The 20043-nt window shown below is 46.3% G+C and overlaps 1 protein-coding gene across 2 annotated transcripts in view; it reads left to right on the top strand.

Annotated features, from left to right (window-relative positions):
• EPHB1 (EPH receptor B1) overlaps window positions 1-20043 on the top strand; it is a 414308-nt gene that overhangs the window by 323393 nt on the left and 70872 nt on the right. For both annotated transcript variants that reach the window (XR_003908874.1, XM_029940232.1), the window contains exons 7-9: window positions 4397-4559; window positions 8860-8968; window positions 9826-9890. Coding sequence is in view for 1 of the 2 variants with exons in the window: in XM_029940232.1 (XP_029796092.1) it covers window positions 4397-4559; window positions 8860-8968; window positions 9826-9890 (337 nt within the window). In the remaining variant the exon portion in view is untranslated. The remainder of the gene's footprint in view (window positions 1-4396; window positions 4560-8859; window positions 8969-9825; window positions 9891-20043) is intronic.

The following is a 20043-nucleotide window of genomic DNA, read 5'->3' as shown; positions in this document are numbered from 1 at the left end:
AGGTATAACCAATTTGTAGGTGATGGAACTAAGTCACAGAAAGGTTAAATGACTTACCCATGAGCACAAAGAATCAAAACTATGGACATTTTTGTTATATTTCAGTGGCACAAACTTCTGAGCTCAGTAAGGAACTGGGTAACAGTCATGCTGATGCCGAGGATCTCAAAATTAATGTGGACTGTGGGAATAAAAGAGTGTACCTTAATTTTAAATCCAAATGTGTATAAGCAGAATGATCTGCCTACCTGCTCCACGAGGCTGGCTAATCCTGGTCTTTAGAAAATGCAAACACAATAAAACTCAGCCCAGTATATATCCTGGATTCACCCTGAAGAAATAAAACCCCTATTTCTCCATTCTATGCCACTTCTATGCCAGGAGTCAGCCGAGCCTTTCCATAAAGGACCAGATAGGAAATATTTTAGATTTGTGGCCATATAGTCTCTGTCCCAAATACTCAACTTGCCTTTGTAGAAGAAAAACAGCCGTCGGCAATATTATCAGAAGGTGGGCATGGTTGATTTCCAATAAAACTTTATTTACAAGAACAGGTAGCTAGCCCTGGACCAGTTTTCTAACCCCTGAAAACCCATCCTGGGTCTCCTACCTCACATTGCTCTCTCAATTTATGCTTGGAACACCTTTCGATTTCATCTCTATAAATAGAATCAATGAGGCTTTCGCCTCCTCCAACAGCTCATTAATAGAGAGCTCAGATGCCATCAAGCTGATGACACTCCCAGAGCCTCTTCATGTTCATCTCCTTCCCATTTTCATATGCTCCCATTTATCATCCTCTCTTGTTTACTGTCTTGTAGCACTTTTCACTCCTGGTGTCAGCGCTTGTAGGCAAACCATGGGTGGGGCATCTACATCTGCTCTCAGCTGTCTTCATGATGAAGTGTTTAGACACTCACTTGCTCTTCATAATAACAGTCTGGGCCAGAATGGTCTGGTTTAGGCCTTGGTAATTTCTACCCTTCAAATTTTAGGATCATCTTCTCCTAGAAACTCTTTCAGGTCTTGGCAATATCTTGTGCTCAATCGATTGGTTCAAATAACTGATCTGAAGTGTGGTGTTTATTCATTCATTTAGCACTGAACCCTTCAGCACCCAGGCGATTTGGTGCCAGCCCTGGGCTACAGGTTGGGGATGGAAGCCATGGTCCTACTCTCAATAGTGATGGTCTTTACCTCTCACATGCTTACAGAATCAGTCATGGAACAAACAAACAAAGCAAGCGATGTGCTCTTTGCTTTCACTCATTTGCCTGAGGTCAGTTAATGGGTCTAAAAGGAAAAAGGATTAATACTCATTTTAATCACTGAACTTCTTGAAGAATGTGTGGGCTATAAAGTAATAATGGTTAAGGTTTTGTCCTCGTCTTTCAAATACTAATACACCAAAAGATAGTTTTCAGTAAAAAAGCTGCCTAGTCAATGTTTCACTTTTTCCAAGCAGTGCTTAATTCCACACATTCCAGTAATACCAGAGAATCCAGAAAGCTGCCCAGATTTTGTAGTGATGGGATTCTGTCCTAATCTGCATGGTGATTAGGTGATTTTTATAGTTTTAGGTCCTAGATCTCCAGCGTTAGGACAGTGTGTTGGGACAGTAATGACCAACGTTCTGGCTAATATCCCTTCTAATAGTGGGCAGTCTTCTTTCTGCTGGATACCTGATTGGTGGTGGGGGTGAGGAGAGTCCCCCTTCTCTTTAATAGATCAAACACTGGATGGGCAGTTTCTCCCCAGCAGTCCCTCTCAGAGGCCAATGGATATCCCCTCCGCGAGGATGAGTGTGTATGTAACCTTCAGCTGTCTATTCAAGTTGACCTCTAGCCTATGGTCTCTTAAAAGTGCTTCCGAAGCATTTGTCACCACCTCCATGTGTCACCACACTCCACATAGGCTCAGTTGCTTGCAGACTTCTGATCTCTTTAGGCCTTGCTTTCACGTGTTCTATTCAGTTTTCACTCTCCATATTTGTCCATGTGGCTGATTTCTTTCAACTCATGACTCAACTAACATCACCCTCCACATCTCCTTACCAGCCTGAGCTGGGTGACCCTCTGCTCTTCCTCCACAACTCCGTAAGCTGCCTTCTGCCAAGGCACCCAGTCAGCACTGCTGTCAGTATTTGAGTATTTTCAGGTCCACCCCAAGGAGAGGGACCATGCCTTGGTCCCTGCAACCATGTGTAGGTAGCACCCAGCATGTGGTAGCGTGTCATAAATGTGGCTGCCTGGCCAAATAATTGAGTGAATGCACATCAGGTCACCTCTGCCTTTGCAGAGTAAATGTTTGCATATTTTAAAACAATGGCACTTTTTTTTTTAATCATTGCACTGTATTCTTTTGTCCTGGCTCAACTCCCCAAATTTCTGTTGCTTGCCTGAGGATGTGGCTTACACATCTCTTGCCATCTGCTTTCTCCTCATTTGTCACCATACCCTGCAAACCATTGTGCCTAGAACTCATCACAGAACCCCAGATCTGCACATGGAACTTGGGGGCTTCCCTCTCAGTGACCTAAGCTCTTCATTTTCACCAATGATTTTCATCACTCTGAGACTGATGGTACAGACAGGGGCAGGCCTAGATTTGAAACTTGTGTTCCTGCACACTGGAGATCACCCACAATCTCCATGATGCACACATGAAAATGATCAGAGGCCCGGCTGGTGTATATGTGGGAGTTGAGGGGAGGGTGTAAAGATGAACGACAGCAATGAACAGAGTCCATGGGCAGGCTTCCTGAAAGAGGGGCCTTTAGAGATGCAGGCTTAAGGAACCTGCAAGGTGCAGAGGAGCACTGGAGAGAGGCCTTTCAGACTGGGAAAACAGCCCAGGCAAAGGCCCTGGAACTGTGGGTGTGGCCCTTGGAGGGATGGATGAAGTGGCAGTATGGGGGATGTGAGAGACTGGAATTGCTTTATTATGAGAATTGTAAAAACCTAGGAGTTTTGTTTTTAGAGTTTTTTTTTTTTTAGAGATCTTTTGTTAATGTTTTTTGTTTGTTTTTTGAGAGAGAGACAGAGAATGATCAGGGGAGGGGCTGAGAGAGAGGGAGACACAGAACTTGAGGCAAGCTCCAAGCTCCACGCTGTCAGTACAGAGCCCCCATGTAGGCTGGAACTCACTAACTAAAAGATCATGACCTGAGCCAACTTTGGACACTTAACTAACTGAGCCACCCAGGCGCCCTGTTAGAAAAGAAGTTTGGATTTGGTGGAGAAGGGATGGCAGAAAAGATAAGAGGCTATAAAAGTCTAGGCACAAACCAAAGTTACATTAAGTGAGATTAGCAGCAAAGAGAGAAAGCATCCTTTAAGGGCACCAGCCATGGGCTGGGGAGTCAGAAGGCTGAGAAACTGGAGCAGAATCTGTGCACACCAGAGGATGCTCATGTGCAGATAACAGAAACCATATAAGATGGAGCAGAAGGTGCCAGAGAGAGTGATGGGGGTGGAGGGCTAACCCTTGAATAGGTGAGAAGGGACAAGGTCTGCTCTTGAGGAAGAAGGGACATGTCTTCCTGATGCTGGTGGAGAGAGAATTGGAAGTTGGGACCCAGACAGACAGACACAGGCCAAAGTGGAGGCAGAGTAGGCTTGGGAGGTGGTTTGGCATGGCCTCAGGCTCTGCATTAGAGTGGACATTAAGTCACTCAGCTAAGGACTAGGACTTGAGGGAGCTTAAGGGGTGACCTAGAACAGCCATGGTGAGGAGATCCTGAGTGAGGAGAGAAAAGACGGGCCTCAACAGAAGTGAGACAAAGGGCAGGGGTCCCTGGGTGCCTCAGTCAATTAAGTGTCTGACCCTTGATTTCAGTTTAGGTCATGATCTCACAGTGCTTGAGTTCGAGCCCCACACTGGGCTCTGTGCCAACAGTTTGTAGCCTGCATGGGATTCTGTCTCTCCCTTGCTCTCTGCCCCTACCCCGCTATGTGTGCATACTGTCTCTGTCTGTCAGTCTGTCTGTCTCTCTCTCAAAATAAATAAACCTTTTTTACAAAAAGCGAGACAAAGGGCTGATTGATGCTTCCCAGCTTGCTTCTACTGATGTCAGAGATGGGACATGATTTTGCAAAGCTGTATGTGCACTGAACCTTGGATGGGAAAGAACTAGAAAATGACAGTGAGCCCCCCAGCCCGGCCCTGAGATACTAGCCCTTTGCTCACTGCCTTCTTTTTAGAGCACGGCTACCTCATGACAGAGTTGGTCCAGGCCAGACTGTCCCCCATTCAGAGGGAGGCCCTGGGGCCAGTGGCCGCTTTTAGCAGATATGTAGAACCAAGAATTGGCAGGGTCTGGGTGTTCCAGTGTGGAGCATGTGGGGACACAGCCTCCAGGAGGAGGCCGCAGACTGTTCTCCTCACTCTCTTTCAGGAGCACAATGAGTTCAACTCCTCCATGGCCAGGAGCCAGACCAACACGGCACGGATTGATGGCCTACGGCCGGGCATGGTGTACGTGGTTCAAGTGCGTGCCCGCACAGTGGCGGGCTACGGCAAGTTCAGTGGGAAGATGTGCTTCCAGACGCTGACCGATGGTAAGAGGCAGGCAGGCACAGTGGTACAGGGCCAGGACTTGAAGGAGGGGAGGTGGCCCTGAAAAGCTGCCCTTATGGCCCAAGTGCCAACCTCTCACTGGATTCCAGTGTGACTCCCTTGGAAAGGTTTACCTTGGGGAGGGTGGGGGGAGCATGTGCTCTTGTATCATTCACAAGGCAGGGTACCTTTCTGAAGTCTGGGCTGTTTCTCTCCTAACATTGCTTGGGTTTGCCTTCTGTAGGTACCTGTACCATATGTGGAGAGGTCCCGGCAGTGAGACCCACACGTATCTCTGGGTTCATGTGCCCTCCTGCCTCAGGATCAGGGCCCAGATGCTGCCGTTTTTACCTCACTCCCACTTTACCCCTCTGTTCTGGGGAACTGGGAGCTGAGCTCACAACCTCATTGCATGAGATAAGGTCTCCAGGAAGGACACTGAGAGGCAAATTTTGGGATGCAGCAGTCCCATGCACCCTGTATCTCAACTTATTTGAAACAACTTACATGTGACTCTAGTCATGTATCTCCAGTGATACCAGACAGGCACAGTCTTGTAAACCATCCCCAAGGCCAGAGAGCCTGTCACCCAAAATATTTCTGCCTCTGGACTTTGTTAGTTCCCTTTTATGACAGTCTCTCCCGGTCCTCTGAGACCATGCTTTTAAGTGGTTATGAAAATCTGATTTCCCTGTAGCCTGAGCGTTGAGCATGGGGTATCTGACTGTGTTCACTCACTCTTTTTCTTAGCCAGCCATTTACCATGGTGTATGTTTTCACTTATCTGTTCACCATCTATTTTATTTACTCATTTGTGAGCTGTTGCCTGATAGTTTTCCAAATATCAGTCTGTTCTCAGCCCCCTCAACTGAAAGCCTTTAATTTTTCACTTATTACTTAAATTCTATCCAAAACAGTCTACGCTTACATAACATTTTATTTTAGGCTGGCACTCTCTGACTAGGTGCATGATAGGACCTGAGGTTTTATATTGACTCACATTATAATTTTTAATGATTTAAAAATTCACCAGAAACACGTAAAATCGTATGATTTTATATGCAAACCATTATATGCATTTTCTTATGAAAAACTGCAAAGAAGCCAATGCGGTGGGCATCGTAGAGGAGGGCCGTGCCACTGAGCTGGGAGGCGGCTGCCCTCGGGGGTGCCTGCCCCTTCCCAGTGATTTGTACCTGGATGCTTTAACGTGCGTTGTCTGGCTCCTGTAGGATTGGAGTTTGCAACTTGTTTTGAGTTCTTTTTGGGTGAATCTTTGCTCATATTTTGAGGATGGTGAGATGGGGTGGAAAGCAAGCCAATTTATTCAGATTAATAAAGCTGCCGGTATGTAAAGAACGCAGGCTGTCTCCTGTTCCTTAAGGATTCTATCCCCTCTTTGCACCTCACTTACCATCTAGATTTATGGGCACTTTAGCACCAGGAAGTACACAGGATTAAAAACCCAAAACTCAGAATGCTCTGAACACTGGTCTCTTGGCAATTCTACTAGACAAATCAAGAAGTAACAAATTTCTCCCAAGAAGACTATTCCTTTTACATTTGGCAGTTAAGTTTTATAAACCCAAGAGGGGCTAGATGTAAGAGAGTTTTGGTAAATGGCCAAATTCAGGAGTATTTATCTTAATGACTGAGGTTTTTACTTCACTAGTAATTATGTTCACTGAGGCTTCAGGCCATCTTCAGCATAAAGGTGAGGCTGAAGGTTGATCAGCAGTAGGGTCATTGAAGCAGCGGGAGCCTATTGGATTCCAGCCAGGGTCAAAGACCACACTCTGGGCAGGCTTGACCTTCACCTGGAGGCAGAGTCACTATGGTCCTGGGCTGCTGTTAGCTGCAGTATGCTAACCTTTGATTTAGATGCTTTTTTTAATCCATTCGTAAAGCATGACATATGCATGTTTATCAAACAGTCCAGGTGATTCTTATGCTCCCCAGTGTTTGAGAATCATCCTTCAACTCTGTGAGCAGAGGAAGACACTTCTAAAGATAAGGATGTTGGTTCTTGAAGCCTCTCGCTCTCTAGAAATCAGTTTTAAAAACTGAAGGTCACATTGGTTTATGGAGTTTTTTTTAACCTTATTATATTTATTTTTTTCCTCTTTTTTAAAAATTTATTTCTTTTGAGACAGGGAAGAGTAGGGGCAGAGAGAGAGAGAGAGAGGAGAGAGAGAGAAAATCACAAGCAGCAGCCACATGGAGCCTGACACAGGGCTTGAACCCACTAACCATGAGTCATGACCTGAACTGAACTAAAACCAAGAGTTGGACGCTTAACTGACCCACCTAGGCACCTCAACAGCATTCTCTTAAAAAAAAAAAAAAGTTACATCATTTTACTCTTAGGTCACTGCCCATATTTTTTAATAGTTTATTGTCAAATTGGTTTCCATATAATACCCAGTGCTCTTCCCCCCAAGTGCCCTCCTCCATTACCACCACCACCTCCCCCACATTATAAAGATGTTTTTATGGACTCTTCATTGTGATTCCTTGAATATTTTTTTTGCCAAAAAAATATTTTTTAAAGTTTAATCACTTATTAGAGAGAGAGAGAGAGAGAGAGAATGCTAAAAAGGGGCAAAGAAAGAAGGAGAGAAAGAGAGTCCCAAGCAGGCTCCAAACTGTCAGTGCAGAGCCCAATGTGGGTCTCAAACTCCCAACCTGAGATCAAGACCTGAGCTAAAACCAAGAGTCAGATGCTCAACTGACTGAGCCCCCCCAGACATCCCTCCCCGCAGTGTTTTTTAAACACTCATGTTACAGAAAGCCCTCAGCTGAGACCTGAGAGAACCTGAAACTCTACCTTCAGTCTTTAAAACTGATGTCTATGGAGTGGCTTTAAGAGCAACATCCTTATCTTTGGAAGTCTCTTTCTCCACCCACAGAGCTGAACAGTGGTTCCTAAACTTTGGAGAGCATGGGAATCACCCAGAAGATTTGGTAAATATGGAGATACTCTGCTCTTCACTCAAAGGTTCTGATTCAGTAGATCTGAGAAGGGACCCAGAAAAAGTCATGGTTACTTTTCAGGCTCAGGTGATTCTGATGCAGGACAAGGGAAACTTCACTTCCAAGAGCTATTGTCATTAGGGTTGCCAAGTAAAATACAGGACAGCCGGATAAACTTGAATTTCAGATAAAGAACCAACGATATTTTAGTCTAAGTATCTCCCATGCAAAGTTTGGGGTATACTTATACTAAAACATTACTCACTGTGCATCTGAAATTCAACTTTAACACGTTGGCCTGTATTTTTATTTACTGTATCTGGCAACCCTATTGTAATAGAACATATAAAGCTTGATCTCTCCATGCTTCAGTTCTTGAAGCCAAGTGAAGGAATAGCCACAATAATAATAATAATAGCCAGCTAGGCCAAGTGGTTTCTACGGATTAAGGAAAAGAGTATTAGGATTTGGGGCACACGTGATAGTGCAGACATTGCAAAATGTGCCTCACATAATTTGGTTGTTGTATTACTAGGTGTTTTTTTTGTTTTTTTGTTTGTTTGTTTGTTTGTTTTTTTGTTTTTTTTTTAGCAGAAAACAGTCTGAGGGTCAGAGAGACTAAAGACTTTGTCCAAGATCACAGAGCTCACACATGGTAAAGCCAGAGTTTGGGGGAGCTCTGTTTGCCTCTGTGACTCAGGTGCTTCCTTTTCACCTGCATAATACAGCACAGTTCTAATCTCGGAGGAAGCCGTGATGCTGTTCTTCTTGAGTAGGAACTTGGGAGTGCTGGGCCATTTCTCCGGCATTTCTTCATCCTCCACAGCACCCGGTGTAGCACTTGCTGCCCAGCTGCCGATGTCCTTTAAATATCTGCTTGGAGAATCTGTACGCTGTGCCATGTTTCAACACCTATGTGTTTTCAAAGGTCCTTCAGCAGTGGTTTTTCTTCTTCCCCTGAGACCTATCCCAAGCATGACTGACTGTCCTTTGAGACCTTCCAAACGAAAGGATGTAGATTGGAGTCACCTCTGCTGTGGTGACAAATGTCATGAGCATTTAATTCTGAGCTTCTCTGTCACTGCTGTTTTGTTTGTATTGTTACTGTCATTTGCTTTTAGTTGTTCTTGTTTATTTGCCACTTGGAAGATCATTCTTAATTTTAATTGGTCTTCCAGCTCTGAAGCACAGAAGCTATATTCTCTATATACATAAATACATACATATATACACATACATATATTTATAATGTCTTCAGGGTCACGCATTGAGTCCCAGCTTCATGCAAAGAGCACACAGGAAGGACTCTAATGCCTCTTTTTCACCTAGATGACTACAAGTCTGAGCTGAGGGAGCAGCTGCCACTGATTGCTGGCTCGGCAGCAGCTGGGGTTGTGTTCGTGGTGTCACTGGTGGCCATCTCCATCGTCTGCAGCAGGTAGGCCCTCTACTTCTGCTCCCACCAGCTCGCCTTGGACCCAGGAAGCCCCTCTCTGCATGCAGGCCCCTCCCAGGCCACACAGACTGGACAGGGCCTGACCAGACACAGCCATGCTGTCAAGCTCATGGTCATCATTCCATCTCAACCCACAGGCAGCCTAGAATTTGCCAGATGTTTTGTTTTCTATGTGCCTGGGATAAAATTCTCCATCAGTGCTGGGCAAGGCTATGGGTAAACAGCATCCATCTTCAAACCTCATTTTAGTCCCCCTCACCGTCAGAGTGATGGTTACCAAATTGCTTTTGACCCTCTGGAGCATCACACCGTGTACTGCTGCCCATCCTGTGGTCAGAGAGCCAAGGCCCTTGGCAGAGGGCACAAGGCAGGTGGGCAAGAGGGAAGCTGAGGAAGAAAACAGGAACTGCAAGTTCTGCAGAGGGGCGGGCCCTGGGGTCTGGTGAATTTTTAATACTATTGCTACATCCTTTGGGAGTTAGCGCAGATTCTGCTGCAGAAAGCACTATAGTTGGCTTCTCCCAAGCAGCTCCATGGTACAGCCAGCACACTGATGGGGGTCCTGAGAACCTCTTCCCAGGCTCTGATGGGGACCCACAGCCCTGCCTTACCTCTGAAAGACCTTGACTTGAAAGCAGACCCGGCTGCCCATGGAGGTAGTCAGTCCGGCCAGGAAGCAGGAAAAGAGCTAAAAGTTAAAGTGAGAGCTGCCCAGTTCCCAGTCCCAGGAAATAGCTGAGTGAGCCCCCGTTGAGATCAGGGAGCTGGGAGGGAGACCCCTGGAGCAGACAGCAGGGGTAGACTCCAGCTAAAAGGGCTCCTCTTCCTCGAATCCACAGGAAACGGGCTTACAGCAAAGAGGCCGTGTACAGCGATAAGCTGCAGCATTACAGCACCGGCAGAGGTGAGTAGAAAGCACAGGCCCTCTCCCTCGTAGAACAGGTAAGTGTTGGGAGTGCTCCTGACAGCCAGACTGGCCAGTCCCAATGACAAGCCCCCTTCCAAGCCCCAGTTCCCCAGCAGAGTCCTCTCTGGGCGGGTCCCCAGGGCCACAGACTGCCTGCCCTATCTGCGCTCTGCTCATTGTGGGCTCTCATTGGACACCTGGCGGGTAGGTTATCTTCCACATTGATAAGCCCATATAGGACACAGAATGTGGGGGAAAAGATTGGGTTTAGCAAGTCAATGAATCCTGAAATCAGACTCAGTGGGAAAAGATGGAGGGTTCTCTATTAGCATCTTCTGCCTTATCTTATCCTATTGAGCAGCTGGGGAATGTGTTAACCAAATTCACAGATAAGCCAGAGAACATGAATGTAGGGAGTTAAAAAGATCACAGAGCCCAAGAGGCCAGAGTGTTGGGATATCTCCCAAGTGTTTTATTTTAAGCAGTGCCTTTAAAAGTTTTTCTCACTCATTATCCTACCCATCTCTTTTTTAAAAACCTATACATAATATTTTTATAACTAAAATTTCTCCTTACCAATGTACAGTGTAAAGTCCTGCGTCAAAACCGGTCTTTTACCTGTGTAATTACAACATTGCAAAATCTTAAAAAAGGTCACCTGGGCCACCTCCCTACTTCTTGAAAGCTTTGATCCTCAGGACTTGTTGTCTTTCTAAATAACTCCTTTTGAACTCCACAGATGCTCCCAGAAATCTGTCCTAGCACTTTGCTCTGTGCCCTGTCACAGACTTCTTCTGTAAGCTTCCTCTCACCTAAATCCCCCTGTGCAGTGTCAGACTTTTTCTTCCGGTTCACTCAGCAGCGAGAATGGAAAACAGACCTTGTACACACACACACACACACACACACACTCACTCACTCACTCACTCACTCAGCATGCCTTCAGTGGGCAAAGTTTCTCATGGACCAAACTCCTTTCTTCTCTAAACCCGAGGCAGAAGAGTGAGGCCAGGACCTGCACCCAGCAGCCCCACCTCGGAGGCATTTGTGTTCCCGCATGCCCAGTGCTGGCTGAGGCTGTGCAAAAGCCACTCTGCAGATACGGCTTTGTTCTCTGGGAACTTTCAACCCCAGACCAAGAAACTGCCAAGGGTTTGTAGAGGACCATGCCCCTGGTGGCTGCCTGCTATTCCCAGGCAGTCATTGCTGGGGGGGAGGTGAGGGCTCAGAGTGGGCTCAGAGACACTGAGACTCACCCACAGTGGTCCAGGGCAGCCTCCGATCAGCAGCACAAGTGAGGGTAGGGGATTGGGATAGTGACCCCCTTCTAAGGCTACAGGCAGAGTTCCTGCAACACTCAGAATCCCATATACTCCCCTTCCTTTCCCTGTCCAGGCTGCCGTGGGCCTCCATTTTACCCAGTTGTAACTGGTTTCAGAGGGGAAACCTTAACTGTGCTCTCTTTCTTTCCCTACATCCTGACTCTGCTCACTGCAAAATCTGTAGATGTGTTTACCCATTTTAATCTGTGCATTTGCCCTTCTGGGCAGGGCCTTCACTTCCCTAGCTGAAAAAAACAAAGACTTTGATTTATCTTCGATTCTCAAGTGAAGGTGCCCCCTTTACAGCACATCAGAATTACTGGAAATGCTTTCTCCATCCCCCTGCTTCCCTGCCTCTGGATTCTGACACTGACCCACCAGCCCCCTGCTCTGGGTGGACTCCCTGCCATATTCAAAGCTACTGTGGGAGCACCTAGGTGTCCAACTTGGGCTCAGGTCATGATCTCACAATTCATGGGTTAGAGCCCTGTGTCCAGCTCTGTGCTAACAGCTCGGAGCCTGGAGCCTGCTTTGGATTCTGTGTCTCCCTCTCTCTCTGCCTCTCCCCCACTAATTTCTCTCTCTCTCTCTCTCTCTCTCTCTCTCTCTCTCTCTCTCTCTCTCTCTCTCTCTTTCTCTCTCTTTCTCTCAAAAATAAATAAAACATTAAAAAATGTTTTTCAAAAAGAGCCACTATGAAGCCCATTTCAGATTTAGCATCCTGTAACATCTTTTGATGAAACCTTTAGAGATGACCATGTTAGCCTGAATGCAAAGGCTGCAAAACTGGGTTCAAAAGGAGGAATGCCATTTTGGAGACGTGAGGTGCCCTAAGGTGAGAATGGGGTGCCCTAAGAAGGACCCTCCTCTTTAAAGGCAGGCAAGCTAAGCCTCACCACTCCTCAGACAGGGTACAGAGTGTCCCCAAGCATCAAGTGCAGGTGCAGCTTTGTGCCCTTCAGGTCAGTTCCACCTGACTGCTGGCCATCCTGCTCTGGAGGGGTGGGCTCTGCCGGCCCAGCACGCAGCACCTGCATGCATGCAAGTTCGCTTCCACAGTACTCAGGACCCCTTCCGGGGGACTCTCTCACCTCTAAGGCCAACAGAAGGAGGCTTCCCTACTTCCAGGCTCCGCAGAGAACCCAGTATGCAGTCTGCAGTAATAGCGGCCCTGCAGCAGCCAGCAGGGACAGCTAAGCACACAGTGCTGACAAGCTGCACAGTTGCTGTCCCCGGGATTCAGGGTAGACCAGAGTTCACTCTCGTGGCTGCTTTAGAAGTCTGACTTCTTTTTAATTCAGCTCACCTTTCATAAGTGTCCTTTCCCCTGTTCATACCATTCATTTTATCTAGTCCCTAATCCTGGCACCTCTTTGCATCCTGGTTCCCTAAACCCGTAGTCTCATGCATTGAACTGCTTTAGTGGGTTTCCTCCTGTGCACATCCATCACTCTGACCTAAGCTGTTACTGTTGGAGATTCACAGCCAAAGGACTGAGAGCTGGGAAGGCTCAGCACACTTAACAACAGAATAGAACACTCCTGACTCTGATGGAGGACATGCCTGGCCCAAGTCAGGGAAGGGGGAGGAGTATTTAGTTTTGGAAGGCCTACTCTGTACCATGAATTGAGAGCTTTATTCTGAACTCATCTAACCTTGACAACCACTTAAGAGGTTGGCATTAATCTAGGAAGATTAAGCGACCTCCCCAGGTCACTTGGCTCCTATGTGGCAGTATGTCTGGCTACGGAGCCCGTGCTCTTACCATATTGAGGAGACCCGGGGTACTTGGTGGTGAGGAGCAGGGGTGAATAGGGGTGAGGATTAATGCCAGGTGTCCTGGTTGGTGGTTTGTTGGTCCGCCCCTGGGTACCACTGCAGGAGACAGAAGGATCAGTTATGTCTAAGCAGAGTGTGTGCACATAACTATACCTGGACCATCCACATGCATGCACAGCATTCTGGGATGTGGCCAGCAGCTGCAGCTCTGAGGACTTCCTGCCCAAGGAGTGACAGAGAGCCTGCAGCAGCTCCCCAGCTATATTCATCAGTGCCCAAGAGAGCACCCCTTTCTTCCCCACGGGCAAGGAATAGGGCGTCATAGAGAGCCTGTGGTCCCTGCCCTCTCAGACCCTCCTTTCAAGCTGATGGAAAGGCTGAAGGAGAAATAACCAAAACTTTTGCAGGTGGAATACCTTTTCTAGCTTGTGAAGGCATGGCAGAGCTGTTCAATTTGAGAAAACAATGTACTCTATAGGGCACTGTTTTATGCCCTCCTCTGACCTTGGAGCACAGTGAATAAGCATATAAGGGGGGGGGTTGGATTTGGGAAAGGCAAGTTGGGAAGAGAATCTGCTGGATATGGTGCAGTATGGTTGGATAAAGAGCCTGGAAGCCTGTGGTTCATGTTCAAGGATGGGTGGGTGGACTGTGGGTTTCCCTTGTCCAAGAAGAGGCAGACAGATGGTGTGTTCTCGTGATTTCTGTGAGCCAGATCTCAGAAGGTGCTTGCTGGCTGACTAAAAATTGCCTGGACAGGATGATCCAGGTAGGCCAGGGTAGGCTTGGGAATCAGAAAAGTTCCAGTCATTTCTAAGTGCTACTGAGTATCGATGAGGCTTACATAACCACACTCCTGGTAGTAGCTGAGGCCTCACCGATTTCTGAGTTGGGTGAGGTGTGTAGGGGTGGAGAGAGAGGAAGAAAGAGTTTGGTAAGAGGTCAAGGGCTTTCAGAAAGCAACCCTGACACAACCATCTCCGTGGCACAGGTAACTGAGATATAATTACAGATCTATTCTTAACCATTGAGAAAAGCAAAAACAACTAGGTTATGTGCCCAAAGACCAGCAGAATCTCTAATTCCCACCTAGGGCAAGAGGACAGAGCACTGAGATTACAGAGCAGGAGTGTGAACTTGATCCCTGCCAAATGCTTGTAGAGACCAAAGTAAATGGGCTCTGTGCATTTACAACTGAATTCAGTGATCACTGGGAACCACAGAGGATGATTAAGAAAAACAGCATGAGGACTTCATCTCATTTCCTAGGGTTATACATTTAGTAATTTCAACAAGAATTGCAGATGGAGGGAGTTTTTATTTTGGCAAAAATATTTGATGCTCTCCTAGAGGAAAAGATTGTAAAGTGAGTACAGACCTTGTCTTCATACCCAAAGAACATGGGTTTGTGACTCCTGTCAGCCAGGAAGAAAGTCACCAGCTTTTTTCTAGCCCTTGTCCAATTCAATCTCTTGTTCGTTTGATTGTTTTTGTAAATTCATGAGTCAGGTACAAGCCTAGGGATGCTTATCAAGTTTGTAGGTAACAGTTGGAGAGCATAACTAACACCACATAAAACAATCAAAATTCAGAACTATCCAACAGCTTTGCATGGTAATTTGAAATCTGCAAGATGAAATGTTAGAGGGATAGATCTAGAATCTAGTGTTTGGGTTTAAGCAAAAATAAGGCAACACAAAAAGGAGGAGACCTGACTTGCTATTCATTTGTGTGAAAAGTGTGTAGATATTTCATTTACCACATACTTAATATGAGTGATATATAGTGGAGTAAAAAGCCAAGCACCATTATGGATGCCAAACAATAGTAAAAAGTAATGTCCAGTCTGAGTGCTTAGACACTTTACCTGTATTTACTCATTTAATTCTCCTAACTGTCCCATGAGGTTGATTTTGCATGTGAAGAAGTAGCCTCAAGAGAGGACAGAATCCTGGAGTTAGTGATTTGCAAAACTAGCTTTTAAACTCATGTCTGCCTGACTCTCTAGTCCCCAGATCAGTGGCCTGCCTGTTTAAAGCGCCAAGTCCTGATCTCTTACCTCAGAGACTTGGCAACACCCATTCAGTGCTGGAGAAACATGGGCAGGGAACAGACATGATGCCTTTATGGCAAAGGAAAGGATGGTATTGTTGTGCTTCAGGAGGTTAAATGGAACCATCTAGTGAAAGATCAAAGGAGGCAGATGTTGATTCAGTGAACACCCTTGCCCAGACTGGGGCTGTCCAACACAGAGCTGGGCTGCTTTGTGGGGAGGTAAGCTCTCTGTTCTTGAAAGCATTCAAGCACAGGCTAGGTAGCTATCAGTAAAGAGTGTTGTCAAGTGGACTGCTGCTCTAGGTAGGAGCCTGACTAGATTAGACCCAGAAACATACCTTGCTCCAAGACTCCACACCCACCGTTCATGACTCTGGGGGGTAGAGGTGTTTCCGAACTGTAGAGGACCAGCATCCAGCTGACTGGAAATCACTTTGGGTAGCCAGCTGAAGGTCAGGTGGACCCTCTGGAGGAGGAGACAGGCTGGCTACTTTGGCTGCCTCTTCTGGAGGTTGACAGGAACACTAGTGTCTGATCATGAGTCAATGAGGGCCTATTCAGAGAAGAGGAAAGGCCCCCAGGGACAAAAGGTGGATGATTTTTCAATGGGTGGTTATTAAATGTCAAGTAAATCCAATGAGCAACTTTGTAGCTGTCCCAGCAAGACTTCAGTGTCCCAGAATCCATGGGCCTTGCTGGAAAGACCTGCATGTGCTGGTCTTTGAGGTCAAGAAGCAGGGAGTGTGAAACTCTTCTTCCTGAAATACCTTCCTCAGGAGCAAGTAGCCTGTGGTCTACTTTACTTCTCCTAGAGGTATAATAGGCAATTACTGTGGTTTTAAGACAAACCTAAAAATGTGGTGAAACTTCCAAGTAGAAGGTAGGAAGAAGATCCTCCTCAGATCCATGGCTTTTCTACTGAGGCTGAGTGCCTCCCTCAGGGCTGTCCTCTTTGATTCTTCAAACCTTCAAACCCAGAACCTCTGTTCCTTCCTGGAAAAACAACTATCTACTGCCCTGATCTTATCCCTTAGAAGCAGGTGGAGAGACTGCTTCTACTTCCCATCAAGCTTTCCTGATAGGTTTATTCCAAGAAATTGCCCATCACTCAACAGCTTCAACCACCACCCATAGGACTCCTATATCCACAACTCCAGATTTAGACTTCCAGCTCTGTTTCCATTCTGAGTTCTGACTTCTAGGCACTTGCACATGCTCACACTTCCCTGACACTGGGGTTTCTTTCCCAAAGTCCATTACCTGGTTGACAGCACCATTTTATTCCAGAAGTCTTGGCATTGATTTGGATTCTTCTTGTCTTTCTTTATTTCTCCATATTTAATTGCTCACCAAGTGCTATCAATCCTTCCTTTGAGATTTCTCTTGCCTCTTCTGTTGTTCTCATTGCAGCACTCTGGTTGAAGACTCTGTATCTTGCATCTTAATTATTGCAACAACCTCAGAGCTGTTTTCTCAGCCTCCAGTCCTTTCCCCATAACATACATGTGAACTCTGCAGCCTGCCAGCCAAAGGAGTTGCCCGGTGCCTTGCTCTCAGTGCATTCCTCCCTAGATGATAGAACAGTTGTCAACTCTGTGTGTCTGATGGCATCAATCTTAATGCCTTTGTTTGGAAGTCAAGGCCCTCCCCTGCTAGTACATCAGTATTCTCCCACCTCAGTACCCCCTGCTCACTACACACAAGCTGGTCACACTCTCCTCACCTCTCTCTGAGCTTTGCCTTAGATACTCCAGGCTTCTCCTTCTCCAGTGCATGACCATGTGACCTGTCCTTCTAGGATTCTGACCTTGAACAGTGACATCCATAGCCCTCTGCCTTCTCTGGTTTTTGCAGCACATCTAGCTCATTTCCAGGTGTGGGCTCCTGACCTTAGACTCTCCAGCACTGTTTCCCAGTTATTTCATGTCTACATTATCTGAAGAACCTCAGGAGCTTTCTTCTACCTATAGCTCCCATAGTTGCTAGAACAGTGCCATCTGGGTGTCCTATGAAGGTTAAGAAAAATGAGGGGTGATCAATGTACTGAGGGAGAGGATTGGATGTAGTCCCTCCCAGAGACTAGATTTTATGTGCAGATCCCTAAACTGCTTCCCTCTTATGCTTAGATATCTGGAACAAATTTAGGTGAGTCACCAAGATGACAAAGTCTGCTTTGGATCTGAATGGGGAACAAGGAAGCACACTTCCCTCTTTCCCATGGCTCCATCAAACCTGCTGGGACACAGGATATCAGTGACTGAAAACAATGCAATTCAGTACCTCTCCAGAGCCATACTTTGGGATTCTAGGAATCCTCAGCCAGCAGGAGGGTACTGGGCCCTTCCTTGGAATGCCTGAAGCCTCCCAGACTGTCTTGCTGTCCCACCCCCAAAATGCTCATGACACCAATTTTGTACTTTCCAAATGCACGAAAGGGCTGAAGAGCAGCGTTCAGTCTTCTTCGACTGCTAAATCCTCAAATGTCACACACCATTTAAAACTAGCCCTTTCCGGGCCTGTTACTGCTCAACCCTGAGACCCTGGCACTTGCAAGCAGGTCTGACTCTTTAGATGGACCACACACATCTGCCAGCACCCCCAGACTATGTCCCAGCCTGAGCTACTGATGTAGGGTCTCCGATAACGGCCAGGAGTTTTTTCTGCTTTGAGCACTACTCTTTGACATGCAAGAAGGCTCTGCTTAGTGGCTAAGTCATTTCTCCTCAGACTTAAGTGCCTAAAGAATTAGTTCATGGGTTAGATTTGGCTAATCTCCTGGGACTATGATCTTTTAAAGTTTGAGGCAGTCCAGGCTGCAACCCACAGCCATAGTATAAATGGGCTTTGAGGTCAAAGAACAGACATATCTGCAAATTAATTCTTTACTAGAAACTAGTGAATTAGAAGAACATTAAATTGAAGATGCGTTTTCTTTCTTAAGGCGCTAGGAATCAGAAGTTTAGATCTTTACAGTACTACTTTTGAGTCAACAGAATTCCACCTATGTTAAAAAAGAGAAAATAATAGGTAACTGTAAAATATTATAATTATATAATATTTGCAATAATAATATGAAACACTGTATAGGGCATTATAAAATACCTTACATTATGAGCTATATTGCATCTGATATTATTATTACTACCAGTGATAATATTTCCCCAACACTCATAATCTGAGAATAATTTCTGAGCTCCGTCTCCAAATGTTTGGCTGTGCCTGACTCCACAGCTGACATGAATTCCTCGTTCACTGTCTGGTGATTCATTGCACTAAATACCATTTTCCTGATAATTAAAAACTGCTCACTGGCAAGTGGGAGCAGGAACAGGCTGATGCAGGATTTATGCAGAAACACAAAATGAGCCACAAGACAAATGACCTGTTCTGCCTAGCTAAGGCATTTTTTTTTTCCTCATCATCTTTGGGGACTTGAGAAAGCCTGGCGGTAACGCCCAGAGAGGTCTGCAGAGACGTGTTATTCCAGGCTGATGTAGACGTGCGGAAGCCATTATGTGCACATGCTCAGTCAAATCACCCTCCTGGTTTCTAGCACTGGATCTCTGTCCCCACCCAAGGAGTTATGCCAGGACCCTCATCAGAGGAAAAGTACCTGGAAAAGTACCTGAGTCTAAGGCATTTGATGATAGGCTTTTGTTTTCAGTTTCATTTCCTCAATGTAACAATGGTATCTTCAAGTTCAGGGAAATAAGTGCCCATTCCTATATGCAGAACTTCACAGTGACATTGCATCACCCCTCCCAGCCTCCTCCATGAAGTCTCCTCAGCCATTTGTCAGGGGCTTCAGTGACAATCAGAACCTCTGACCCCAGAATAGCTGTGACATCGTGAGTACTTGCCCCCCACAACCCTTCACATACACATTTCCTAATCCTACATGGTAGCAAACCTCTCCTTGTGAATAAACTGCACCCATCATTGAAGTGTGAACTTTCTCCCACCTTGGTGCACCTAGTTGCCTGTTACTGGCCTGAAAGAATGCTGGCACCATCAGGACAGGAGCTGTTCCCCTCTGGGAGCAGGTCCTTCCCAGAACTGATGGGAGCTGATATCTGTAAAGCTCATTAACTCCATCCGGATCCTTTCTCATTCATCCTTACAGATGTCTGTACTTGCAAACTGCTCATTGCTGCACATTCTAGATTGTTTAATTAGTCTTTGTGGAAGAGTTCCTGTAGGACAGCTTAGCATACATCATTTAAAAGCCCTTGATCTAAAATAACGAGGTAGTTATTCTTAAAGTAACTAATATAACTCTAAGTGCCTTACATCCTCCACTGCCCACCCCACCTTTCTCTTCCTACCTCCCCAAACACTTCCTAGAACCATTTATTGATAATAATCATGAGAATGTCAGTCTGAGCCCTCCCTGTGTACCTCAGGCACTGTGCTAGGTATGTCATTTGCAGTGTGTTCTTTAATATCACAGTCACCATAGAGGGATGTGCTATTTCCTTCACATGCAGGGGAGAACATCGTTCTAAGAGGGGTATGTGGATTTGCTGCTTTATGCCAGGCTAGTAAGAGGCTTTGGGATTCTCTCCTCACCTATAGGCCGCAGCATCTGGGCTCCCGACCTCCTCCCCTCTCAGTGTAGCACAGGAATCAGGAAGAGTTGCAGGTTATTGATAGTGACCTGCTGTCCGCTTTGCGTTCTGAGTGGGTCTGTTGTTGGCTCACACCTTCAGTTCACACTGGCCAACTTCCACCTGCACAATCTGTGTTTCTTTGCATAAATGTTCTCTGGCCATGGAGCCTCCCTGCCCACCTGCACAGCAGGCCAATCAGTCCCCAGCGAAGGCTGATGGGAACCTGTGTGGTAATACCACGGCTCCCTCTATCCAGGGTGGGCCAGCTCAGAAGCATCTGATCACCCACACCAACTCCCAGTCGGTGCTTCAGTTACCCATGGTGGGAAGTGGCCTGAGATCACACTTTTTATTGGCTGCCTTCCTTGCCTGATCTTACGTCCC

Source organism: Suricata suricatta, chromosome 5 (genome assembly GCF_006229205.1).
Source record: "Suricata suricatta isolate VVHF042 chromosome 5, meerkat_22Aug2017_6uvM2_HiC, whole genome shotgun sequence".
NCBI lineage: Eukaryota > Metazoa > Chordata > Mammalia > Carnivora > Herpestidae > Suricata > Suricata suricatta.
This window is presented reverse-complemented; position numbering and strand designations above follow the sequence as displayed.